Source organism: Neopelma chrysocephalum, unplaced genomic scaffold (assembly GCF_003984885.1).
Source record: "Neopelma chrysocephalum unplaced genomic scaffold, ASM398488v2 Primary Assembly neopelma1_88, whole genome shotgun sequence".
Taxonomy (NCBI): Eukaryota; Metazoa; Chordata; class Aves; order Passeriformes; family Pipridae; genus Neopelma; species Neopelma chrysocephalum.
Window position 1 is genome coordinate 296,333 of NW_020897750.1, and position 25,350 is coordinate 321,682.

At 44.4% G+C, this 25,350-nt stretch overlaps 1 protein-coding gene across 1 annotated transcript; it reads left to right on the top strand.

Annotated features, from left to right (window-relative positions):
- Positions 1-1,410: 1,410 nt before the first annotated feature.
- LOC113972080 (glycerol-3-phosphate acyltransferase 3) lies at positions 1,411-24,974 on the top strand. The gene is made up of 12 exons (XM_027692755.1): positions 1,411-1,653; positions 12,083-12,155; positions 17,941-18,211; positions 18,703-18,777; positions 19,265-19,354; positions 19,551-19,644; positions 20,043-20,158; positions 21,315-21,370; positions 21,849-21,934; positions 22,367-22,495; positions 22,923-23,002; positions 23,830-24,974. Exons 1-12 carry the CDS (start codon positions 1,507-1,509, stop codon positions 23,954-23,956), a joined length of 1,344 nt encoding a protein of 447 aa, XP_027548556.1. The 5' UTR covers positions 1,411-1,506; the 3' UTR covers positions 23,957-24,974.
- Positions 24,975-25,350: the final 376 nt, after the last annotated feature.

The window sequence follows — 25,350 nt, forward strand, 5'->3', positions numbered from 1 at the left end:
ATCCATCTCTGAGAAGGTCACTCTAAACAAACCTACGTCCTGAGGACCTCACTGCCATTGTCCAAGCTTGCTTGGCCCCAGCAGATGAACTTTAGGATTAAAGGGTGGGCTCAGTTCAGCGCATGCTGCGTCTCACCTAAAAAAATCCATTGCGCAGGCTGGAAAGGTAAAAGACCTTTACCAGAATCTTTGTTCACAAAGACTGGCCATTATGGCACAGGCAGGCTACTTCCTTCAGTCCTAACTGGGCCTTTTGGGCATGATCATAACTAAACACCTAGAAAAATGAAGACACTGAAGTTGTGTTTGGGAATGTCAGATCTAGCTGGACAATTGTTTCTGTGCTTGTAGTCCCTAGAGGCTTCATCAGGGATCATCCTGTCTCTGCCTCAGCGAAATTATCTAACCAGATGAGGCAAAGAGTAGGAGGAGAGGCAAGACACTGAAAGCAGAGAAGACTTGCCCAAGATGATGTAGTGCCAGAGCAAAAAAGGAGCCAGAATGCGACATCCTTGTCCACATGACTCTCCTGTAAATAGTTCTTTAGGTTTTGGACTCTAATTCAGTTTTTTTTTCTTGGATACTAAGCACTTGGCTCTTAGATAGATTTCTGATCTCTTGAATATGGAGAGGGAAATAAAACATCCCATTTCTATGAAACGCTTATGAAAGATACACGCAGAAAGATTGAATGACTTTTTCTTGGAGGAGGATGTTGTTCCCTCTCCCTGGGATGCTTTGTCAAGGCTGCCATCCCTTTCTGCTAACAACACTTTCTTGGAATATATTGTGTAATTGCAAGTGCTGTAGGACTGCTGTACCTAGCCACTTCCCACAAAGTTCCATGTCTCATCGAGTGGGCCTAATGCCTGGTGGGGTACCCTGGGGGCTGAAGTGAATCCCTCCTCCTAGCCCAAGGCACGAGACAGCCCAGACGGACGGTGCGTGCTGCAGGCTGAAGAGCAGACCTTGTCCCTTTTACCTTCTTTAGCTGCCCTTATTCACTATTCACAGATCCAGAGGCTTTCCCCAATTTTCCTCTTCTCTTCCACTTCCCTGGCTGCTCTTTTCGGCTTCTCCCTACGGCTTCCCTGCCCGCGCTCCTGCCACGAAGCCCTCAGCGCGCCCCTGCAGCACCGCTCCGTTGGAGCCGTTTTTCCCACACCAGGAGTTTTCAGCGCGGCCGTGCCCCGTCTTCAGTTGCTTTCCGCTCCGCCAGCACCCTCTCCCGAGGCACATTCCCCTGCTCCCAACACGTCCGGCGCGCAGCACCCGCTGCTGCCCTTCACAAGTCACCCAGTCCGGGAGGGTGAAAGCAGCCCCCGCCCCGCGGCGTCTCTGTCCCTGCTGCCCGCTGGGGCGGTGCCGCGGCCCGGGCGGGCGGAGCGGGGCGGGCCGGGGGCGGGCCGGGGGCGGCCGCGGGGCCTTAGGGCCGGCGGGAGGCGGTGCCCCCTCTCCGCGGTGGTACCGGCGGGAGGCGGCGGCGTCGTGCGCGGCTGCCCGGCCATGGAGGACGTGTGGGCGTCGGTGGCGGCGCGGGTGGGCGCCGTGTGGCTGGCGCTGGTGCTCGGGCTCATCGTGGTGCCCTCGGCGCTGGGCGTCTCGCTGGGCATCTCCGAGGCCTACATGTGGGTGCTGGTGAAGACGCTGGAGGTAGGCGGGGGAGGGCGGCTCCGGGCGGGTGTCCCCGGTGGGGTGTCCCCCGCGGGGGCTGGGCCTCGCTCCCCTTCCCAGGGCCGGTTTTATCCCCCGTGCCCAGGTGGGGCCGGCGGGGTGGGCTGGCCGGGCACGGCTCCCTCCGGCCGCGGGCTGGTGTGCGGGTCCCCGGCAGCGCTGCGGGGCTGGGGAGCCCCGGGATGCGTCTGTGCCCTCGCCTCGGCTAAAGAGGAGAGCGGCTGGGCCGCCCTCTGCCTGGCATCACCTGTGCCCGTTTACGGTTTTGCACTTAAAGCCCTTGGGCAAAACTCGAAGTCTCTATTGATTTATTTGGTGGCTTGTGCAGGCTCTGGCGTGTGCTCCTTGAACCCGCGAGAGGAGAGCGAAATAAAACCTTGTTACCTAAGGCTGTACCATGGCCTGGGCGCGGCTGTCACTGCTCGGGGACAGCTGTTCCCCCGCCTGAGACAAATGATGCCGGGTCACGCTCTGGGACGGGTGTAAATGTCTGGCAGCACGCCCGGTGCCTGCGACGGCGGATGCCAGGAGTGCTGATGCTCACAGATGCGGACTCCCGTCCAAGCTGAGCATATCCAGCACCTCAGTTGCCATCTTTCCCTGAATTCTCTGGAGTAGCTAGTTTCTCGCTTTCTGCATGGGGCATATTTCATATGTGTGTGAAAATTATTCCTCTGAAGCTCTTGGTGGTGGGGAGGAACAGTGTTTTAAAATTGCTGATGAAAATGATCAGATTTAAATCTTTATTACGCTTTTCCCAAGGAGGAGGGGCACCCAAACCAACGAAGGAGGAAAAGTGAAATGAATCACAGCATAGTCAGTGCTATGTATACACGAGTATGTGGCTGTGAAAAGTAGGGTTTGTATAATTTCATCTTTGAAGTCTTCAGACAAACTTTGTTCGTGTATTTCAGTGCATTCGAGTTCCTTGGAGCCTGGCTAAAAAAAAACCCCACCTATTTAAATAGTATCTGTTAAATGCCTCAAGTTAAAATGTTTTAAGGCTTTTGGGTGAGAATGAATCTGCTCCAAGTACTATCTGAGGCTGCGAATGGTAGGACGATAACTGTTAAGGGCAGAGGATGCAGTTGTTACTGGAAGAAAGTTTTTGGATAGCAGAATGTGAGGGGGTGAAGGTCACACTTGCCTGAGGGAACAATCCAGATGTCCTAGTGAGATAGTATTATTTGGATGACTTGCCTTCACCTGTGATTAACCACAATTTGCATTCTTTCTTCTTAGATCACTAATCATTATTTTTTAGTGTCATCAAATGTTGTGGCAAGGGGTGACTCAAAATGTTTTGGGCAGAAGTATGGAGAAGTATCTGACAGCATGGGCAAAATTATGGAGAAGTATCTGACGGCATGTCGACAGTGGTTAATTGCAAGAGCCTAAGGGAGGAAATAATTACTTATCTCGAGAGTTGCCATTACTTTTGTGTGAAATACTTTGGGAAATTACATGCCAGTCAGTATACTAAAAATTATATTAATATGAATTTATATTGAACATAAATACTACATAAAATACTATATCTATAAGAGAAAAACCAGTGAAAAACTGTGAAGTGTTCTGAGGAGAAGAGTCAGCTAAGGTGAACTTCCTGCAGGAGAGTGAAGAAACTCAATCCACCGAGGTAGTCCATTTACCTCTATTTGGCCTTGCTTTGCCTGTGAATTCTTTGTACTCAGAATATCTGCATGGAGAGAATCCCTGAAAGGAAGTGGTTTGTTGTGAATGACTCCTGTTCCTTGGCTCACAGGTCTGCCTTGGTTAGAAGCCTGACAGAGACAAGCTGATTGTCTGCCAGCCATTCCAAGCAGCACCTGCAAGAGCACCTGAGAAGATACATGTTGTTGCCCCTGACTTTTCCCCTTCCAAAATCATTTTAAGGGTGGAAACTGCTAAATACACAGCTGCTGCCTGGATGTCTGAAACTGCCTGGGGTTTTGAATCAAGCACACAGGTTTTCTCCTGAGAGGAGTTTCCTGGCTATGTGGAGTCAGAGGATGCTGCAGTCTTTGATGGGCTGAGGCCTTTTTCACAACAGTGGTTAACATAATAGCTGCCTTAAGCTTCCTCTTCAGCTTCCAGCCCTGGATCTCCCAGGCAGTCTCCCTTGTCTCTTGGCCAGGAGGAGGGGGAGCCCTTGGGCCTGCAGAGTGTTCAGTCAGGATGGTGCTGCTGCCACCGCCTTTGTTGTCTCTTTGATGGGCTTGATCACAGGAACTGCAGAAAGTCGTGGCTGTTTGTGCACCCCAACTGAATACTAAGTTGCTCTCTGGTTTTGCCTGCTTATATCCCCCATGTTGGCATGTGGGAGGACATAGTGGGAGGACACACGTTGACATGTAGCGGGCACAGTGGGAGGACAGTGACTGTGGTTTGTTTCCTCCATGGCATCTGTTGTCAGGTAAAAAACGTGCTTTTTTAAAGTTAATCTGCTGTGAGAGTCCAAGTCTATCCATAGTCCAGGGACTAAATAGATGGAGAGTTTACAGTTCACTGTGGTACATGTGCTGGTCCACTGTCATGTCAGATGAAATAGCATATGAGTCTCTGGTGTTCTTCAGTTGTTATGTAGGCTGTGGTAAGGAGCAAGTTGAGGTTAGCAGGAGACTTGTGCTTGGATTTTTTCCTGCCAATAAGAAAAAAATCTGTTTCAGCTTGTTTCAGCAGGGCAGAAGCCTGTTCCCAGTGCTGTAAGCATGGTCCAGGAAAAGGGATGGGAAAGTTCCTTTTAGGAACAAATTGGTTTTGTACTTTGACCATCTGACATTTCTGACAAGGGACGTCAGTTGGTGCACAATAGCTTTTTCTCTATGCTGAGCTGCCTCAGCAAGGCACATGCTTCTAAGCAAAATGCAATATGTACAGATGAGGATGTGCTTCTGTTGGCTTGCATTTGACCCCTAAGTACTGCACAAGGGATTACCAGCTTTGTATGGAGAATATAAGTAGATTTTTTTCCAATGTGATTATATTTTTTTCTATGCGATAAGGGGGAAAAGAATAGAAAATTGTGACCAGTTGTGCTAATACCAGAGAAATGAAGTACAGCAGGCAGACCACTTGCTATTAGAAAGCCTGCTTCCCCCAATCACATGGGTATTCCTTAAAGTACATTAACTTGCTTCTGAATTGCCTTACCAAACTCAGCAGACTTTTAGGAAACTGCTCATTTCTGCCTGTGGCTTCCCTTTCAGTGTTAATAGAAGTATGGTTTTAAAAAACATCTCCAGCAGCTGTTCACCCCTATGAGGAGCCCATCTGGGCTAGTCACCTGCTGTGCTGATGCTTGTGAAATCACTTGCTGCAGAAATCTTTCCTACTGCTAGAACGCTGGAGACTGCCTCTTGCAATCATCAAAGCATGCTGCATTTCTGCCTGTTTGGTTTTCAACATCATCAGATAGCTTCCATTTGTAAACTTAGTGCATCTTCACCTCTCGGTCTCATTTTTCCTCTGTCTCAATCTGTTGCCTCTTTTATGAGCTCTAATATGGTTGAGGCTGGTGAGGCCCCTGCAAGCCATTCAAGCTGTCTTGCAAAGCAGTTGAGAAACACAGCCTTTCAGAAAGTCAGTTGTCTTTCATTGAGGCCCATAGAGCAGCCATTGCCACAGAGCAATCTGTTTCTCTATTTTCATCAGTTTGTAGAAGTTCTGGAGGACTTGTTTAGACTGCGTGTCCATATATTTGGCAGTAGCAATGAACCCCCTGCCCCCCAGTGATGATCTTTGCTTGACAGACTGCAGTTCAATTTGTTAAAACTAATTCCAGTACTTTGGTGTTTTTTCAGTCTGCTGTTTTGTTTGGTTTTTTGTGTTTTTTTTTTTGGTGTGTGTGCCTAGCTACCTGACACAGTAGGGTTGCTGTCAGCAACACTTTGTACAAATTGTTCTGCTTGATCTATCTAATGGGAATGTTTCTTGTCTTTTTTAAAGACAAGAAACCGTGGTGCATGATAATTGTGCAATATTAAGAAATGAGAAGGCCCGAGGGAACTGAAATTATTGGGTCACATTTGTGTCAGGAAACAAACAACCTGGCTATTAACTAACATCATATTATTGTCTATTTTTGGACTAATGGTTTGTGGATGACTGCAAGCCCTTTGAAGGCACTATCCTGCTCCCCAATCTCTCGAGGCTCCTTGTGGGGCTTGCAGTTAGCAGAGAGAGCACTTCTTGTGTGGTTGGCTTTGCCTTCTGTAATGCACAACAGATGCTTGCAGTCATAGGTGTTTTTCTCGTCCTGTAAGTGATCTATCGAGGTTTAATAGCAGCCCCTTTTAACAGAAGCAATTTCTGATAGCTTATTATGCTGCCCTGCAGGGAATGTGCTTTTGCTGGACAAGGATGTAACTTTATTTGGTACCTAGGAGGTTTAAGCCCAACTTACTTGTGTTGCAGGTGACCTTGGCAATATGAATGGACCTAAACTTGAGAAAAATATATCTGTGGGGAAAAAAGGACTTTTCAGTGCCTGTGGTCAAACTGGAGATTGTGGCTATGCAGGGTAGGTGGGATGGACTGTTATGTCCTGTCCCAGGTATGCCAGGCTGCAGCTTCTTAGGTTAGATATTTGGAAGAAGTTCTCTACAGAGTGAGTGATTGGGCATTGGAATGGGCTGCCCAGGAACGTGGTGGAGTCACTGACCCTGGGGGTATTGAAGAGGAGACTGAATATGGCACTTAATAGACAAGGTGGTGTTAGGTCAAAGGTTGGACTCTGTGATCTCAGAGGTCTTTTCCAACCTAGTTGATTCTGTGATTCTTCCCATGAGTCACCATTAGGGTTGCATATGGTGCTGGGTGTAAGGGTGGGGAAAGGGAAAAGGAGAAGATGTAAGCTGATAAATAGATGAATCATTGTGGGTTTTGACTGTTTCTTCTGTAACTCGCTGGCCTCTGAAGCAAGCTTTGCTGACTAATGTCATTGCACGGTGTCAGTGAAGGCTTGTCTATGTAATTGCTGTCCTTCAAGGACTGCTGGGCAGAGGAGAATCTGAGAGCTCTGAAGTGAGAGAGTGGCTCTGAAAGCTGCCAGCTCGGATGGTAATGAGGAGCATGTCTTGGAGACATGCCTGATGTGAATGACGCATCCTTGTTTACAGAGCTTGGAACTGGCTTTTGGAATAGTATTTTAGCAAATTTGCTGCAGAATCATGAAGTAAATTCCTGGCCTGTATTAACCTAGACCCCAGTCCTTTGAAGGCCTTTCTGTATGTTTACTACAGATTTAAAAATCAAGGCTCCTTGCATGTAAGTAAGTTTGGCAGAGCTGGGAGTTATCCTCTGCTGTGGTTGCATCACTAATTAATGCAGCATCTTCCAGGTCAATAACTCTGATCTGAAGCTGCTCTCAATTTCACAGCATGTAAACACTGGGATTCCTGATACTGTTGGTAAGCAAATACTGTTAAAAAGTAACAGCAGCTGTATTCAAACCTTGCCTTAAAGTAAGAGTTTGTGAAGCTGCGTAAAAGAAGCTGCTTGGCATTTTTGTTGCTGATGCCCTTACTGTTTTCCTGTAAAGCTGGACTCTTGGTCTTTGGATACCTGTCTACCATGAAGTACCTGCTATACAGGTCATGTGTGCAGAACAATTTGGAAAGGTCCTTGGGGTGGCAGATGTCCATCAGGATGAGAAGATTCATGGGAGATCAAGAGGACCTTTTACCCTCACTCGGAAGTGATTGCTCCTCTTGATGGTGCTGGTGCCCTCTCCTCACACAAAATAACCCAGTAATTGGCATGCAGATTTTGCTGTGTTAAACAAGGCAGCATTGTGTGGGAGGTGCTATGAAATCTTTCTGTTGTTATTGAGGTTTGGAGAGACTCCAAGGAGGAGTACTCACCTAAACTAGCGTATAAATTTTTGGCTCTTATCTGGCAGTGCCTTTAAATAGAGGAACACCAAGTGGTCTAACTTCACATGACTACAGATTTCAGTCATCTCTCTTCTTCTGAATAATCATCAAACATTGCTATTAAGCCAGAGGTGATGTAAAGGTGGTAAATGAGGTGAAAGGCTAAGCTCCATCTATTAGGGAAACGGGAAATCTCTGAAGTGTTCCTAATAACTTGACTTTTGATCCTAGCAAAGTATCTGTAGATGTGCTTTCATGAAACAATATGTCAAGCTTGTCTTTGAAGGTAGTTGACTATTTGGCAACTGTCTTATCTGGAGTTGGGAAGGGTTTTTCACATCTCCTGTAAATAATGTGTGATTTTTGACTCTGAAGTCTGACTGTATCTTTCTCTAAGCACTGCATAAGTCCTGTATGTGTGGCAATTGCTCAGTGATGTATATGTGAAATTGGTTTTGTTATTGTTGGTTCTTCTTTTTTTTAAGGTGTTGATAAATTAAAGGCCTTTCCTAGGGGGATGAGAGGGAGGCCTTTTTAGGGAAAAGTTGGTGTTTTCTTTGCCTAGTGAAGTGTGGTATCTTCAGATTCTGCCTTGTGTGATTAGAGCATCCAAGCTACTTTGTTGTGAGCAGTTGGAATACTAAAATTTCAAGATCAGACTTGTGGTGATGTTTGTAGTTATGTGATCATGCTGCTTTCTAACTGCATTTGTAGTTCTGTGGGTAGCCCCAGCTGCAGAACTGTTTTTAATCTGCTCAGGAGCCTGGTGTTTTATACTAATTCTGAAAAGCAACTTCAAGAATCCCTACTAAAAACTTAGGTCTGCACCAAGCATTTAAAACTACCTGCTCAGTGCCAGCTCACAAGCTGGGAGAAGCAACCTGGATTTGTGTCAATGTTACTGATAGATCCAGAAGACCTGCCAGACTGCTTTTTGCTCATTTCCTGAGTGGAATGGAGGCTATGGCTTGTAATTGTTTCGTGCTTTTTGATCTCTAATACATAAACACATTATTTTCCCCTCTGTAGGATGGATCAGCTCGCATTGTGATCACTCTCTGTAGCATAAAGTTATCCTCCAGCATAGGAACCAGCTGAAACAGCGATGGATGGTACATATCCCTAGTTTGCAGGAAGGAAGTGAAATTACTCACACTGCTGCATGTGGTGTCTCTTTTGTTTTTCAACCTGGATATAAACAAGGTTTTCACTTGATCAAAGTTCAGATTTTGGCTTTGATGATAGTGCCGTTATTTCAGGTGCCTGAGAATAAGTGGAGGAATTAGATGGTAAGTTAAAGTTAAGTAAAAATGTCTTGCTGCTTGGTTGCTGGAACATGCATATTTTCTGGAAATATGATGGATTGAGGGAAGAAGAAAGCTGACAGAGAGGACTTAAAGCTTGTTTGCTGTAGCATCTGGTAGATGTGGATCCTTGAATGCCCAAAGGCTCCTGGCAAAGAGGGGGAGCTGGTCTCATCCTTGCCTGTTTTATTTAAGTGTATTTAAATCCCGTGGGAGACCTGGCGTGGAACACAAAACTGCCTCAGCTATTGAGTAGTGGAGCACAAGTCAGCTGTTCCCTGGAACACTCTGCGCAACCTTTGTACAAGATGCCACGCTGGTGTCAAGCCCGTGGCAGTGCTCCCAACTCCTGGGAAGGCATGGGTAGAGGGCAAAGGGAGCTGTCTGCTCTAGTCTCTCTCTGCCACTGTTCCCCCCTTCCACCCCCGTGAGGGTGGGCTGCTGAACCTTTCTGGAGTTAGATGAACCTGTGGAGCTAAGATTAGATGATTTAGGAAGAAGGAATGTACTTTTCTCAGTAGGATTGATAAACATATCTGTGCAGTAGAAACTGACTTGAGTTACACGACCCTGCAATTTCTGTCTGCTTTGGGAAGAGTCCAGTGCCTCCTTTGCGTAGCAGAATGACAAAGGATACTGCAGTACAGTAGGATGTTGCAAGCTTTTGAGCATTACAAAGGTGTGTCTCAATAACCTGTGTCCTTTTTGACACTGTCTAGCATGAACCCATAACTGCAGGGTTTCTGTAGCAAAAGCTTTGTGAAGGGACTGTTGAATGCTCTTTCTAAACACCAAGCAGAAAATGTTCTTCCAGGTTTTGATTATCCCTTTGAAAGAAATTGAAAGATGAAAAATTATTTTTTCTGCTAGTGTGTTTGGCTGAGACCATTAGCCAAGTCTGCTCTTTCTCTTCTATGTGATGTGACTTACCTTTTTGTGGAGATTTTAATTCATTGAATTCAGTGGTTCAAACTTGATCAGAGAATGACTGGGTGTGCTGGTCTTCCTGTACCCCCAACCCTATTTCATAGAAGAAATGTATAAATGACAGTATTGTGAATAGTTTCTTCACTGAACAGTATTTTAATTCGGTATGTCCCAGAACTTTTATGGTCATAACACTACTGAGGATGTTGTGTAGCCAGAAAGTACTGAGTTCCTGGCCTTAGCAGCAGCAGAACTGAGAAAACAAATGATTATATTGGTAGGGTAGGTTGTGATTCAGCAAGACTTGATACATGAAGCACTACTGGCTCGTACTGGGAAGCTGTGTGGTGGAGATAATGCCATGAGTCACGATGCTGACCTTCCAAAAGGGAACTGCATCTCCAAATGCCCCACAGCTTAGTGGGGAGCGGAGAGGTGGAAAATGCATGGTTTATCTTTGGTCTGGGTCCTTCCTGTGCAGACCAGTGAGCATCACCTGTATGCTGTTAAAAAGTGTGCTCCTTAAGTTGTTAAGGTTTGAACAGGATAATACCCTGATCTTCTCCTATGAGCTCATTTCTCCCAGATCCCCTGTCTGTCTTGAATATGCCTATTATATTCCTAGAAATAGTATGAAGTCCTGTGGAGGAGGAATTAATGTGCATAGTGGGGAGCCACAGAGTCAGCCCTCATTGGCTGAGCTTTCCATCCCTTAGCAAAGCTGCCATGTAGGGAAAGGAAGGATCCAGGCAAGAAGGGCTACTCTGACATCAGAGGCTTTGGGGTGGAAAAGGGGGTGTAATTGTTAACTCAGTAAAAATGAAGCTGAGATAGCAGGGTGTAATAAAAGCACTCTGTGGAACTGAATCAGACGAAGGTCAAGATAGTCTTTTGCCCTGAGAACAGGTTAAACTGGCTCTAGCCTCACTGGGACTGGAAGTGAGAGGAAATCTCCTGATTCTGGTGTGATTCTGCCAAGGGGTTTTGCAGGGCAGCTGGGAAGCTTTGATACTCATTGGAGAGGGCAGAGTTTACTTTATCACCTATTGCAATTTCATTCTCTCAGCCCACCCACTGGAAAAGAGCAGGTTAACCCCAGTGAGCTGGCAGCCCCTCCCAAGGGCGGGAGAAGGGGCTCTCTGCAGCTGTATCAATAGAGCTGGGGATTTGGCCTGTTCCTCTGCTGCTCAGAGCTCTAAAATGAGAGCTGACAGAGTTGGGGCTGTTCAGCCTGGAGAACAGGTGGCTCTGGGGAGACCTTATGGCATCTTCCAGTATGTAAAGGGGGCTTACAAGAAGGTTGGAGAGGGACTTTTCACATGGGCATGCAGTGATAGAACAAGGGGCCTTAAGCTGAAAGAGGGTGGGTTTAGATTAGTTATGAGGAAGAAAATCTTTACTGTGAGGGTGGTGAGGCCATGGCACAGGTTGCCAGAAAAGTTGTGGATGCCCTGTCCCTGGAGGTGTTCAAGACCAGGCTGGATGGGGCTCTGAGCAACCTGGTCTTGTGGAAGGTGTCCCTGCCCATGGCAGAGGACTTTGAACTAGATGGACTTGAAGATCCTTTCCAACCCAAACCACTATGGTTCTTTGAAAATGCCAAGAAATGAGCAGTTGCAGAGTCAAGTGGAATTTTTGGTTTGTTCAGCTTGGAAAAATCTTGGGTGCAGTCCTTTTTTGTACTGAGACTGCATTTAAATGAAGCTTCCTGTGACTGCAAATGCTGTCTTGGTTTTTAGTGGAGTTAGCTGTGTGCAGGCCTTAGTTTGACTTAACCCAGTTAGGACTTTCTTCTACTTCAGCATGGTGAAGCTACTCTGGCTGAGTTGTGATGTGTCTGTCAGCTCTGTGAACATTCTGTGCTGTGTGCTCGAGGGGTGTTGTCTAGCTGAACTCCTGGAGCTTCCCATGCAGCCTGGATTTGCTGGCCGGTGTGCAAGTAGCAAGGCTGACAGAGGTCTTTCAGGCTCTTAGTGGCTGTGTCTGAACTGGAACTGAAGCTCTGAAGACTGACAAGCACAATTGGGAAGTACTGACTAGCAATGAGTGTTGGGGGTGGATGTTCTGGTGGTTTTTGTTTGTTTGCTTTTTTTCTTTCTTTGTTTGTTTCTTCATAGGAACTGTGTATGGGTTTGGGTTTGTGAATATATCTGAGGAAGATGGGTGATGATTACCTGGTGTAGATATTCTTTGAACATCACAGCCTCTCTTTGATTAACTGTTGCCTTTTTATTTAGGTGACTTTTCTTCCTTGAGTGAATACAGCGTTTGTGAAATTAATGTTTTCTTTCTGTTTGACAGTGGGCCACTATACGGATAGAAAAAGGTGCCAAAAAGCCAAGGCCACAGATGCTAAAGACTCCTACTGCTAATGGTGAGAGCCTGGGGTAAAGTCAGATAAGACTGATGTTCTAAAATCAGGGTACTGAGTCCTTTTCAAATGAATTAGTTAGATGTGTGCATGAGAGAACTGGAAAAGATGTGGGGTGGGTACACGCTGACCGTTGTGGTTTCACCCCAGCCAACCTCCAAGCCCAAAGCAGCCACTCGCTCACTCCCCCTGCAGTGAGACTGGGGAGACAACCAGAAGGGTAAGAGGTAGAACACTTGTGGGTTGAGGTAAAGGCAGTTTAATAGGGAAAGCAAAAGCCGCACATATAAGCAAAGCAAAACAAAGAATTAATTCAATGTTTCCCACAGGCAGGCAGGAGTTCAGCTACCTCCAGGAGAGCAGGCCTTCATGGCTCGTAACAGGTACTTGGGAAGACAAACGCCATCACTGCAAATGTCCCTTCTTTCCTCTTTTTTCCTTCCACTTTATATAGTGAGCATGATGCCATATGGTCTGGAATATCCCTTTGGTCAGTTGGGGTCACCTGTCCCAGCTGTGTCTCTTCCCAGCCTTCCATGCACCCCCAACATCTTCAGCAGTGTAACAGTATGAAAAGCAGAAAAGGCCTTGGCTCTGTGTAAGCCCTGCTCAGCAATAACAAAAATATCTCTGTATTATAATCACTGTGTTCAGCACAAATCCAAAATGCAGCCCCATACCAGCCACCATGAAGAAAATTAACTCTACCCCAGCTAAAACCAGCACTCTGATACATCTAATTGTTTTGCAATGCTGCTGTTCCTGCAGGATGAAATGCTTTTTTTACTGGCTTGTACTGAATGGTTGAAAAACAGGGGATGAGGAAATGCAGTGTATGAAATAACATTAAGTTTAACAAAACAAAGTAGAGCGTAAGATGGAGACCATCCTCAAACTTGATGGAAGTTTTCAATTTTAAATATAAGGTTGATTTTTATCTTGAAATCTCTTTAAGTCACTTTCTGCAGCGTTGCTGGCCAGCTATCTCAGTCCTAACAGCATCAGAGTACACTTAAAATATTCTCTGAGGAGATCTGAATGTTTATTTGAAAGTACTTTTCTTTCCCAAGCTCAGTGCTTTCCTGTTGTAGGGCTGCCAGATTAAAGTGTGTGGTGTTATACTCGTTCCCCTTTTTCAGTCTGCTTCTATTGGCCTTTTGCCCCCTGGAGTTTATATCAGTGTTTGTCAAACTTCTTACACTCCTTGTCTGTAGAAAGACAGCTGAAAAATTGCTTCATAATTCTTCCTTTAGCCTAATTTTGAAATTGGTTCTTTTACTATGTCTTAACCCATAGTCTGTGTGAGTTGTAGTAGGTCAGTTGGTAGGCTGTAATAGGTCAGAGTTGGCTGTAAGACTTGGGAGCTGTGAGAGCAGTCTGAGTTTGCCTAGGAAACAGGAGAAGGCTCAAAAGGCATTGCAGTCTGCAGTCGGTTTTCTCCTGGTTCCTGAATGCCTCAGTATTGCTAATCATTTGCTTGGTTTTGACAGCATTTGGCAGCAGTGTCAGCATTTTCTATGTGCTCCCTCATTAGGCAGCACAGCTGGAAACAGGCCCAGCTTGCCAGTTAGTAGACTAGTCAGTTGTTACCTGATTCTAGGAATTAGCTCGTGCAAACATGACGCAGCAATGGGGACTGAATTGCTGAACTGGTTGTGCGTGTTTCATCTCCAGAGGAGTATCTTTATCAATACTGTAAACACTGGTATCTTACTATCTGCAGGCCAGGCATGAAACAGGCTTCGATGGTAGCAGATGCAAGTGTCAGCACCTGTAATAATAAACTGGAGATACTGCCCAGCAGCTCTTAAAACAGCTTAAAACTTGTCTTATTTAATTGCTGACTTTAAAGTGGCTGAGAAAAAGTACATCCTATATCACACACCAGTGTCCTGACGGTTGTGGGGTATTTCTGGGGGATGGCAGGGGAAGGCAAGGTCCTTCCAAATAATGTCAGTGCCCTGGTATGTGCTTCACAGGCTGTCAGTGATGCAGCAAGATACCTGTTTTCTTCTTGTAAGGCTGATAATGTCCCATCATGCCATGGGTCAGTGAAAGGGCAAGAGATCCAGCTGTGCTGCTTTAGTTGTGCAGTAGAAGATTTTATCTTCCTAGACATCTGGTCATTCTCACACATAATTATTTCTTCTCTAGAAAAGAAAAGTAAAGGGAGAGGTCCCAGTTAGCAGATATATCAATGAGCTATCTTTCCAAAAAGCTCCAAATAGCTGTTTGTCTTGTGCGTGACTGAGGGGTGTATAGTGTTAATATGTGCCGTGGTTCAGAAACTGGACTAAATTGAGTGTACTCCACTGTCTGGAGCAGCATTTTTGATAGTAAAAATGGTCTGAGATAATTCATACAGATGATTGCATGGGGGCTGTGTTCAGGTGGTCTTATGGATGGGGATACAGAATTGCAATGGTGGCCTGAAGCACCACTTTTTAATGTCCTTTTTATATTTGAAATAAAAGATTAAAACCTTTCCCCACTGTAGATGGCTCTGCAGGAAGCTAGTCTTAACTGTTACTTATTGAGAAGGTATGGGAAGCAGGGGAGATATGAAGCCTGCTGTGCCAAGCTGTGCTCTGTGTGTTGCTCTTGGGAGTATTTTAAGCACAGGAATAACTGACTTGTAATTAGGAGACTGGATTCTTGTATGTGGATGAAAGTGCTGGAGGGTCAGGGCAGGTGTAGGTCTAACAGTGCATTATATAAGTTGGCATCCCCTGAGGTGACAAAACATGAGCAGGCAGACAGGCCCAATTGCATTACACAATATTTACTGAGGGAGGAGAAATTCCTGCTGATAATGAGTTACAGAGTAGTTGATAAAACAGGGTAAAGGTAAATGTTTGTGTGTACGCATGTGCATGTTAAGTGTTGAAAGGGGAGTGTGTATCACCTTTTCCATCTTTCCTGACCATCCAGTCATCACTAAGAGTTGGGTCAGGATAGAAGGGAGCATTGCAGATGCATGTGCAAGGGCAAGTTTTCCTGTTTGCAGGCAGAACAAAAATGGTCTTCCCAAACACCCTAAAATTGTGTCCGTGAATAAAAAAAAAAAGACAAAAAGATGAGTGAGCACAACTGAGGAAGACACCACCTTCCTCTGCAGTACCAAATCCAGGGTATTTCACATCTCTTGGCAGAAATGGCAGCCACTGCCCCTGCACTGGTGGTGTGATAAGGAATAGTCCAGGGAGAAGTGCAGTTGCTTTGGGCAGTTACCTGGTGCTGTCACCTCAGGGTGCCTCTGTGTTAGAGGGCAGCGTGTTTGTGCTGGAGCCAATGGTAGCTCTTGGCTGAGCAGGTAGCTGGAGGCTTGATGTCTATCTCATTACAGCTGAATAACCAGCTCTCAGCTCTGTGTGGGTGTTGGCTGTGTTGTCTTCAAGCTGGTGGGTTTAAAAAAGACAAAAATGCTATTAAGTCAGTTTTGAAAATTACATCCACTAAAAGTTTAAGCAAATAATGTTAGTAGCATCTATTTACTATGTAGTATATACTTACTGTGTAAGTAGACAGTGTCAAATTTGAGCCTTGTAGAATCAGCTGACCTAGAGTATGTGAGCTTGAAGGCTTGGGGCTTGTGCAGCAACGCTGAGTAAAGCTGCTGCTATGGCTTTTTGTTTGGTTGAGAGTGATGTTGGCTGTTCTTCATAGTGCTGTCTTTGGCAAACTCAACTCTGCCCATGGCCAAAGATTAAAGGCCATTAAATGTTCCTTCTGATTACAAGAAGGCTAAGTACATGACCAGAGCAGCATGTGTTACCATTCTGTTCATAATACCTTCGTGTGCTGCTGAGATCTGGCTTGGAGTAGCTTGTCCCAGGGCTGGTGCATGGGGGCATCATGTGACAAGGACAGTGCAGGCTGATGAGGCAAGACAGTACAGCTGTGCTCTCTCAGCTTGCTAGCAGATAATCTTGAACCCTGGGCTGGTTTCAGCCAAGAAGTTGTGGCCAGGTGAGCCAGATGCTTAACTGGTACTGAACCAGAGTCTGGATAAGGAGGAAGTGTTCCTAGTTCTGGCATCTGGAGAGAAGAGTGATACTTGTGTGATGGGTGCTGGAGAGTTCCCCTGGTTTCTTGCCTACAACCTGTCTCCAGCAGTGTGGAGCAGACAGGTTGGACTGATTTGCCTACAGTCCTGGATGTTTCAAAGTTTAGAGGTTTAAGGGACTGACTGAGAGAAAAATTGAACCACAAACTAGAGCTCTGATTTGGGTTTAAAATACAACACAAGTGTAGTTTATTCTGGTGAATGTTTGTGATGCATGCTTGTATAATTTAGATCCTGAAGGGCATGTGGGTTTTTTGGTGTGCCATATTAATGATTTATATTTGTAGGCTTGTGATAGGATGATGCAGTGAGGTGGTATGGTGGAATTGGAAGTCATGGCTGCCAGGTTCAAAGCTGAAGGTGCTAATAGTTTTTGTTTCAGTGTGACATCTCTTAGATGTTGTTCTTTAGCATTTTCCTCAGTACTTAGTGGGCCTTGCATCTTTGGAGCTTCCTGTGTTATCCCGTATGTATGCTACAGTGCAATACGAAGATTTTCCATGTCACTTGTAATTTAAATGTTGTGTGTGATTTGCATAGCAAATATGTTCAGAGATTTTCTGCTGGCAAGACTTCATTGGGATGCAGATTTCCTACAAAAACACTTTCTACAATGTGGAAAGTTCTTAGTAGCTTGAAGAAGTTGGTGCTATGTCCTTTCCCTTTTTTATCTCGACATGGAAGCACAAGGATTATGCAATTTGTCAGAGGATGTCTGACAGAGTGGCAACCTGAACTTGGACCTCTGTAATCCAAGTAGAGTGTCTCAGGGGATGGTTGTTCTGGTGAACTGTTACTCTAAATTTCTTCAGTCATCAGTTTCTGGAGCCAGACTTGCTTATCAGAAAGCAGTTACTTGATCTTTTTATTTAGCTTACACAATTTGTCCTTGCCTTTAAAAGCTCTAGTGAGAAATTGGAGGTTATCAGACCGTAAGTATAAAAAGTGAAAAGAGGGGAGGAGAAGGGGGAATACTTCCTATTGCTACTGCAATTCTGAACTGTCCAGGTTTCTCATCTTTTGCCAGGCATTACGTGGTCAGAGTTCAACTGAAACACAACTGAAGTAAATTATAGTAAGGCACCTCTAGGCATGACTTTGATATGTTTCTTTGTTTGATTTTAACTAAAATAAAAAAATTGTGTGGTTACTTATAGGAAAGACTTGTGCTGTGAAGGGAGGAAGGTGCATTTGGTTCAAAGCTGGTCCATGTACAGTGTTGCGGTCTGGGGCTTTGGCAAGTAACAGCAGAACACATTTCAGCTGAATGTGGCTGAGGGACACCACAATATGAGATGGGCTTAGGGAACAGGAAAGCCTCCATTGAGAAGAATAAATGCCTATAAATATACAGAGCACAGAAGGGAATGTAAAGGACAAGGTCTCACCTGGTTTCTTCTGAAAGCATAAGATGGTCTTGGATAAAGTTGCAGAGCTGAGAGCATGTTAGATGGTGGGAAAGGGTTAGTCTTCTTGTTTCGTGTTCAGTAGGCGACAGAACTTGATGTATTTTCTGCTCAAGAAGTTGATGTGAGGAAGGGGAGCTGGAACTGGCCTACTGAAGAGTATGCTGTGTTCAACTACCCAGCTGATCTTGCTGTCATAGGAGGGGCTCTGAAAGTCATTTTATATCCTTGGGTAATGCAGAGTGACAAGTGATTCGGAGAATGACTGTTAATTCACAGAATTATTTCCTCATGTGGTTACCCTTTCTTTCCAAAGGTATCATTGAAAGAGATGAAACGACTATGGAGGAAGAAATGGCACGTCTGAAAGATGTGAATTTCGTATTCTGTGACGTTCTCTACTTCTGCAGAAAAGGGTTTGCGGATATTGTGGATGATGCAGTCACCCAGAGGTTTTCCTCAGAAGAGCTGCTCTCCTGGAATCTCCTGACGAGGACTAATGTCAACTTCCATTACATCAGCCTGAGGCTGACCATTGTGTGGGTCATTGGGGTTGTAGTGCGGTACTGCTTCCTGCTGCCCCTACGGTAAGCTCGTGGGTGCTGATGGATTTTGGCAGCCTAGGAATGCATAAATTTGTGTTTTCTTGGTAAATGTCATCTCAGCCTCTTTTGGTCGAAAGGCAACATTGGCAGATACAGAAGATTAACCTGCTTAAAGACTCCTTTTAATGGTTAAGATGCCATTCAGAATATTTTTATCTTGTCATTCACTGTGGAGTGTAGATTAGGGCTAAGTGATCATTTTTCCCATGAATTCTTCCCCACAGTCATGTGTATTGGCAGTATAAGTGTAAGGTGGGTGAGCTGTAAAGCTCCCTTACACTGTATCTGAATCTGCTGCCTTTGCTAGACCATGATTTTGAGCAACAGGTCAGGGAATTACTGAGTTAGTGAACTGTATGTCAGGTATCTGAGGAATAATTGAATTTCTGCAATCCCTTTCTATTTTGTAGTGAAAAAGTGTTGTTACAATGAATAAAATACTTATTTTGATTTAATGTCTGTGTTGTGTGTAGCATTACCCTCGCTGCCATTGGGATTACGTCAATGATTGTGGGAACAACGTTAGTAGGCCAGCTGCCAAACAGCAGGTAGGTACTGTGTGTAAGGGATGAACTTGCCAAGTTGCATCAGTGCAAACAGCTGAAGATGAGGAGTGGACAGATTTTACAAACAGACTACTGATAGTCCACTTCAACCACAAATTTGTGACCTTGCTTTTAGCGGCATTTTGATTTTGGGCTGAGGTTGGCTTCTTGCCAGGCTTGGCACTGAGATCTCTGATGGGCTCCTCATGCTCTCAGGAGAGACTCAAAGGGAGCGTTGTAGTGGAGGTAATGGTGTTGGGATGAAAAACGTCCAGTAAGGAGATTACAGCCTTGCCTAGATAAGTGACACCAAGAGTATGACATATCTTGGCTGAGCTGCAATAGCAAGTGAGTGGTAGAACTGGGAATATCCCTCTGTCCTCCAGAACACCAGGAAAATTTCAGTCCCAAGTTGTGTTGAGTAGGCTGGAGAATATTGTATGTGTGTCTAACTGCTTTCCAGGATGCTGTCATCTGTGATTTCTTTCAGTGTGAAAAACTACCTGAGTGAATTGGTCCACCTCACGTGCTCCCGCATCCTCGTCAGAGCTCTGTCTGGTACCATCCATTATCATAACAAGTGAGTGACAATAGCAAAAGTGTGTGTATACTTCTGTGTGTGTGAGCATCCCATTTGAAACGGGGGCTGCTCTTTTTTTACCTGCAAGTTAATGTCACACTAGATGCTGAGTCACCTGGCAGCTTTATGGAACTGTTGTGTGTGTAATGTGGTGCTTAGTGCACTAGTAGTCTAACAAAAAAATATGTACTTGCAGGGAAAACAGACCTAAGAAAGGAGGAATTTGTGTTGCCAACCACACATCACCGATAGATGCAATCATTCTGACAAATGATGGATGCTATGCAATGGTATGAGCAGATCCATTATGACCACAGCAGAGGGAGAGGAGGGACCATGAGAGGGAAAGATTGTGGGGTATCGGTTGTGGACTTCAGTATTAAACTTTCATGGTTTAGAGATATCTACTTGAGCACTAGTGTTGAAGTTGGTCTACAGTTTACATGCTGGTGAGTTGTCCTGGCAGTGTCAGTGCTAGGCTCTTCATCTGGTGAACTACTTGGGGGACACACTTCCCTGTGTGCACCTAGGTCCTCTCAAGTGAATGCAGTTTAACAGTTTTGTGGTTGCCGCTTGATCCTGGTTTGCAGTCTCCTGTGCATTTGGGGGTTTTTCTAAGAGGGATGGAGAAGAGGAGGTTCTGCTTTTCAAGTGTCTTAGATGCTGATGTGCCTTGCTGGGCTTGCAGGTTGGCCAGGTTCATGGTGGGCTGATGGGAGTCATCCAGCGAGCCACAGTCAAGGCCTGTCCTCACGTCTGGTTCGAACGCTCCGAGATCAAGGATCGCCATCTAGTGACGAAAAGGTGAGGCGTGGGATGGTGTGTGTCTGCTACCTCCCGGTGCCTGACTCCCTGGAGAGTCACTGCCCAATCAAAGACCCAGACGAGGGGTTTCTGGAGTGAGTTCCAGGGGTAGTATGCAGGAAACTGGATCACTCAGAATGACCTGAATAAGCTTGTTTGTGTGGGCTTTGGTGCAGTAGACTGGTCACAAATTTCAGGTGCCAAGGTCACCAACGAAGGCTTGAAAAGTTTATACAGAGTAACATGGGTGAGCCCAAAAGTTCTGGTAAGGTCTGAATAGCAGACTGTCACAGAACATCTCAGTTGGGTAGCCATCAGCATAATAACTAATGTCTGGTGAATTCAGATATACATTTTAAAAGGATGGGAAGATATTTAAATTTTGGGATTTTCTGTTGAAGAGAAATACTGATCATAAAACGGGCTTTCTGTGATACAAACTCTCAATTTCATTTGAAATTGTGAGCCACTGGAAATACCAAGCTTCACTTGTTTGGGTGAGGGGCAGAATGTGTCTAGTTATAAGAATGAGCTGCTTACAAAAAGTGGTTTTCTGCAGAATGTCACCAAAGGTATACTTGTGGACACAGTAGTACAGAGATAGAAATTCTTCCTAATTTTTAAAGAATTTTTAGGTTAATTTTGACAGGTTAACTTCTTTACCACCTCTTATTTGCCTATGCACAGCAGGACAGCTTTGCCAAGTTATCCAAGTGTTATTCAAATAGTGTGAGCTGTAGGCATTTAGGAACCCACTTTTTATGAAATCTGCTGTTAAGTAAGCAGAACCTGGATGGACCACTGCACAATTTATTTTTTTTCTTGTATGGGTAATTTCTTGAAGGTTGAGTTGGTCAGAGTTAGTTGGACTGACTTGATGGCATACATTTGTTGGCTTGCCTGACAGTCATTAATAAAATAATATAGAGGAAGGAAAACAGGATGTTGCCTCAATGTAGTGCACCACAGGCCTAAGGGGTGGCTTGCACAAAACTTCAGTTTTCTTACAAACAGAAAAGCAAGTACAAATTAGTGTCTAGTAAAAGCCTTTGCTTTCAAACAAATACATAATATGTAAAGATATTTTTAATGCACCTGCCTGGGGAAAGAAGACTGGAAAGGAATTGTCTTTTAAGCTTTCCTTCTGCTTTTACAGACTCAGGGAACATGTGGCGGATAAAAGCAAGCTTCCAATTTTAATTTTTCCAGAAGGTAAGAAGCTGAACTACTTATCTCCATTCAAAGTAGATGTCATCCCTGTTCTCTTTCCATGGCTTCTGCTGCTCAATTGTATCTTCACCCTTGGCATAAACTTGGTTAGGGCATTCCTATTTTTCATCTTTCATATGAGATTATGTGGAGACAACACAATACTGTCTCTGGCTGTTGATTCTCCTGGCAGAAGCTCTAGGCAGAAGAATGGGAAGATTGTTTATTTTGCCCTGTGAATATCAATTCACTATCCTATAGATTTAAATTCAGCATTGTACTTTTTGTCTCACACACATTTGGGCTTTGTTCAGGGAGTCAGTCACAAGACAAAAGATAAAAGTAAGGAGGGGAGAGATGCTTAAGTTACACTCCCTGAGCAGCAAATGCAGACCTTTATGGGCAGAACCTGTATGTTGATACAGTGTTGCTACTGAAATGTGGTAGGCTGTGTGAAGCAATGACTTTATCTTCTGGACAGGCACCTGCATAAACAATACATCTGTGATGATGTTCAAGAAGGGGAGCTTTGAAATAGGAGGGACGATCTATCCCGTTGCAATCAAAGTAAGTGGAAAAAACTGGCTGCTGAATTTCAAAGTTTGGGATCTGTTTTTGTCTGGGTGGCAGGAAGATGTCTCAGTACAGCTGCTGTTGAAGGCATGGTAGCTCTGGCAATTGGCTGTGTGCTGTGGATAACTCCTGGAGTAAAAGTGGCTGAAATGAAAGTGAAGTCCTTTGGCCTATGGAGCCTGGCTGGTAGTCCCTGAGGGGATCAGCTTCTTCCTCCAGAAAGGAGAAAGGAAGGGAGATCCAGCTAGTCCCTCCCAGTGCTGAAGGGAAGAGAAGCATGCTGCTTGCAGCAGACTTAGCTGTTTTGGCTGTTCAGGCAAATGGGTGACATCTGCTGCTGGTTCTGTCATGTAATCACAGATCTGGGAGGCTGTGATGGTCTGTGGGGAAGGGGTTTTATGATTTGTTTTTTGTGATCCTTTGCAGTATGATCCTCAGTTTGGAGATGCATTCTGGAACAGCAGCAAATACAGCATCGTGAGCTACCTGCTGCGAATAATGACAAGCTGGGCCATTGTTTGCAACGTGTGGTACTTGCCACCAATGGTTAGAGAGGTAATCTAGCATCTGACTGACTAATTGCTATTTAAGAACTTGATTGTGTCTGCAAGGGCCGTCTTACTCTTTTTCCCAAAAACCTCTACCTACCCCATGCCCCATATCAAAGTTTTGTATTGGATTTTTGTCAGTGTTGACTGATGTATGACTGGACTTAGCTTTTCCTGATGCAGCTTGGTACCATCACAATAGTGTCAACGTTGCATCGTGCCAGAGCAAAATTTTCTCCTAGTTTCAACACTTTAGGGGAAAAATGAATTAAATTATTACCACAAGGGGACATCAGATTGTGATGTTGGCATGATAAGGGACAGATCATTTGGCAGTGAGCTCATTTGATGAGGCAGCAGATATAAATGTTATTAAAGTCTGTTTCAATTCACTTCTCTCTGCTTTGATTATGTTGAATTTATGACCCTTGAAGGAGGATGAAGATGCTGTTCAGTTTGCCAACAGAGTGAGGTCAGCCATTGCTCGTAAAGGAGGACTGACTGAACTTCCCTGGTGAGTAATGCCATCCTTGTTAGACTTCATGGGCTTTCTGTTAGTTTGATTGAGAGGTGCTTCCTCCCTTAGCTTTGTGACAGATAACATTCAACATTGCTTTATTACACTCTGGAGAAAGCAAAGGAGTAAATCCACATGCACATATGTGAAAGTAAAAATAAAGATGCACAAAGTCTTTGGAGTGCGTAACATGGAATGATTTTCACCTGAAGGCTTGATGCTTTTGAAGCAGCCCATTCACAGTTGTTCCTCATGTTGAGACTTCTGCTGTGATTAAGCAGCAGAAGTGAAGTTACTTGGCAAGCCTGAACAAAAAAGAAAACAGGGCTTGAGACTTTCTGCTCTGACTTTCTCATGTCCTACCTCAGTAAGTGGCAGTACAATGCCTAGATTTCATATGAAACAAACTTGAGAGCAAGATTTTGATGAAGAGTGGGCAAATAGATTCAACTGTGAGGCCCAGCTGGCCCTCTGAATGATGTAAGGCAAGAGACATTTATGGTGTTGCACAAGATTGACTTCCCCTACAGACTAGGGAAGCAGCATCCCAGATTGCCAAAGATATCTGTTGTAGGTACAGCCTGTTACCAACATGAGTAGGCTGCTTTAGTGGGCTAGACTCAAAATTTGGACTTCATACAAATTCTGGCTTTAGGTAAAGGTTTTAATAAACATGCTTAAACTTGGATGTTATAGAAGTTCTAAAGAAAATCCTTTAACAATAATATTTTAGATTTAGACTCTACAGTTAATGTAATGCATAGTTTGATAACAGTAGTCATAACAGTCCTGATGGGTTACTTTTCCCTCTTGCTCTGTTTCAGGGATGGAGGTCTGAAACGAGCGAAAGTCAAAGATACTTTCAGAGAAGAACAGCAGAAAAACTACAGCAGGATTCTAGTGAGAAATGGGTCCATAGGAAGCCTGTCGACAGGAACGGAGTCAGACTGAATGGTGGTTCTTGAAAGTTAACTTTGCACAACCAGCCTTAGCAGGAATAATGTTTTTTAATTAAAAAAAAAAAGGACAAAAAATAGAGCAAGACAACAATAAAACCCTTCATCACGTGTATGCATATTCTCTGTATGGCTGGTGCAGAGCCTGCCAAGGACAGTGTCTCTGTATTCCTCCTTATTCACTCTTCTCACTCTCCTACCCCTCCCCATCTTTATGTGATGATGCACTGCAGCTCCTGGTATTCCTGAGCTGAATGCCAGCAGAGTTAAGAGACACAAGGAGAACAGTACCCCAGTTTTTCTGAGTTTGTAAGGATGAAGGGAAATACACAGAACAGGTGCTGTCAGGAAAACTGTTTGTGAAGATACCTCTTGTCTATGGTACACTGAAGGTTTAAACATAACAAAATGTTGTCTTTTTTTCCCCGTGGCTCACTGAGTTTTTGTTGTAGGTTTTTTAAATAACATGTTTTAGGATATTGTCAGAACTGTAAGATTCACTCTTGGGTTAGCTTGCACCTGGATGTGCAAGGAGGGAATGGAAGCAAGGGCTGCAGAGACCCTAAAGGATGGGAAAGGAGCTGCCCTGCCAAAAGCACAGTTCATGGCCCATGAGGAATTTGGTGGCCTTACAATGTGGTATCACCTTTACTGAGAACTGCTACCTGAGGGAAGATAAGGGGCAAGTCCTCAATCTCCCTGCCTACTGCTATTGTTGAAATCGCTTTCTTGAGCTCTGAAACTGTAAAGGTAAGAGACAGGAAACAGTTGGATAATGAATTTTTATGAAGTGGATTTTCAAGAGTACCCTTCTGCAAAAATTGCTGCTGGTGGCTTAAAGTTATCAAGAGAACCACTCCAAAAACACATTTTGTATTTTCTGGGCTAGCAATAGCTACCACAATTATAAACATAGACTCCATAAGTCACTTATGATACAAGATGTGGCATGTCCAAATATGCAACATATTGCTGTCTGAATGTAATGAAAAATAAATTCTATATTTCTAATGGGTCTGTGTGGCATTTATACTGTTCTCTAAATGTATGTAATTAAAACAGTTATACTTCCTGAGAACTTAATGTTAGAGTCATGGAAACTTCAGTCACTGACATAAAGGACCAGTTGTAGTTGAGCTCTTACCTGATTTCTAACCTGACTTTTTTTTTCCTATTTTCCCTCTCCTTGGACTCTATGGCTTGGTGTTTATCCTTTCTTTTCTAAGTAGGAGTGACTCCTCATGCAGACTGAACTTGAAATTACAGCATGAAACCATAACAGGGAGACTAAACTAATGAATATATAATTAACTGGAAAACTATTAGCTTCTAAATTTAAGAGTTCATTTTTTAAGTAACTTTTTCCTGCGGTAAAGAGAATTTAAATGT

Coding starts and splice junctions, on each gene's coding strand:
- LOC113972080 (XM_027692755.1), top strand. CDS start 1,507: ATGGAGGACGTGTGGGCGTCGGTGGCGGCGCGGGTGGGCGCCGTGTGG. Junction 19,355..19,550: donor ACCATCCATTATCATAACAA/GTGAGTGACAAT, acceptor ATGTACTTGCAG/GGAAAACAGACCTAAGAAAG. Junction 21,371..21,848: donor AATTTTAATTTTTCCAGAAG/GTAAGAAGCTGA, acceptor TCTTCTGGACAG/GCACCTGCATAAACAATACA.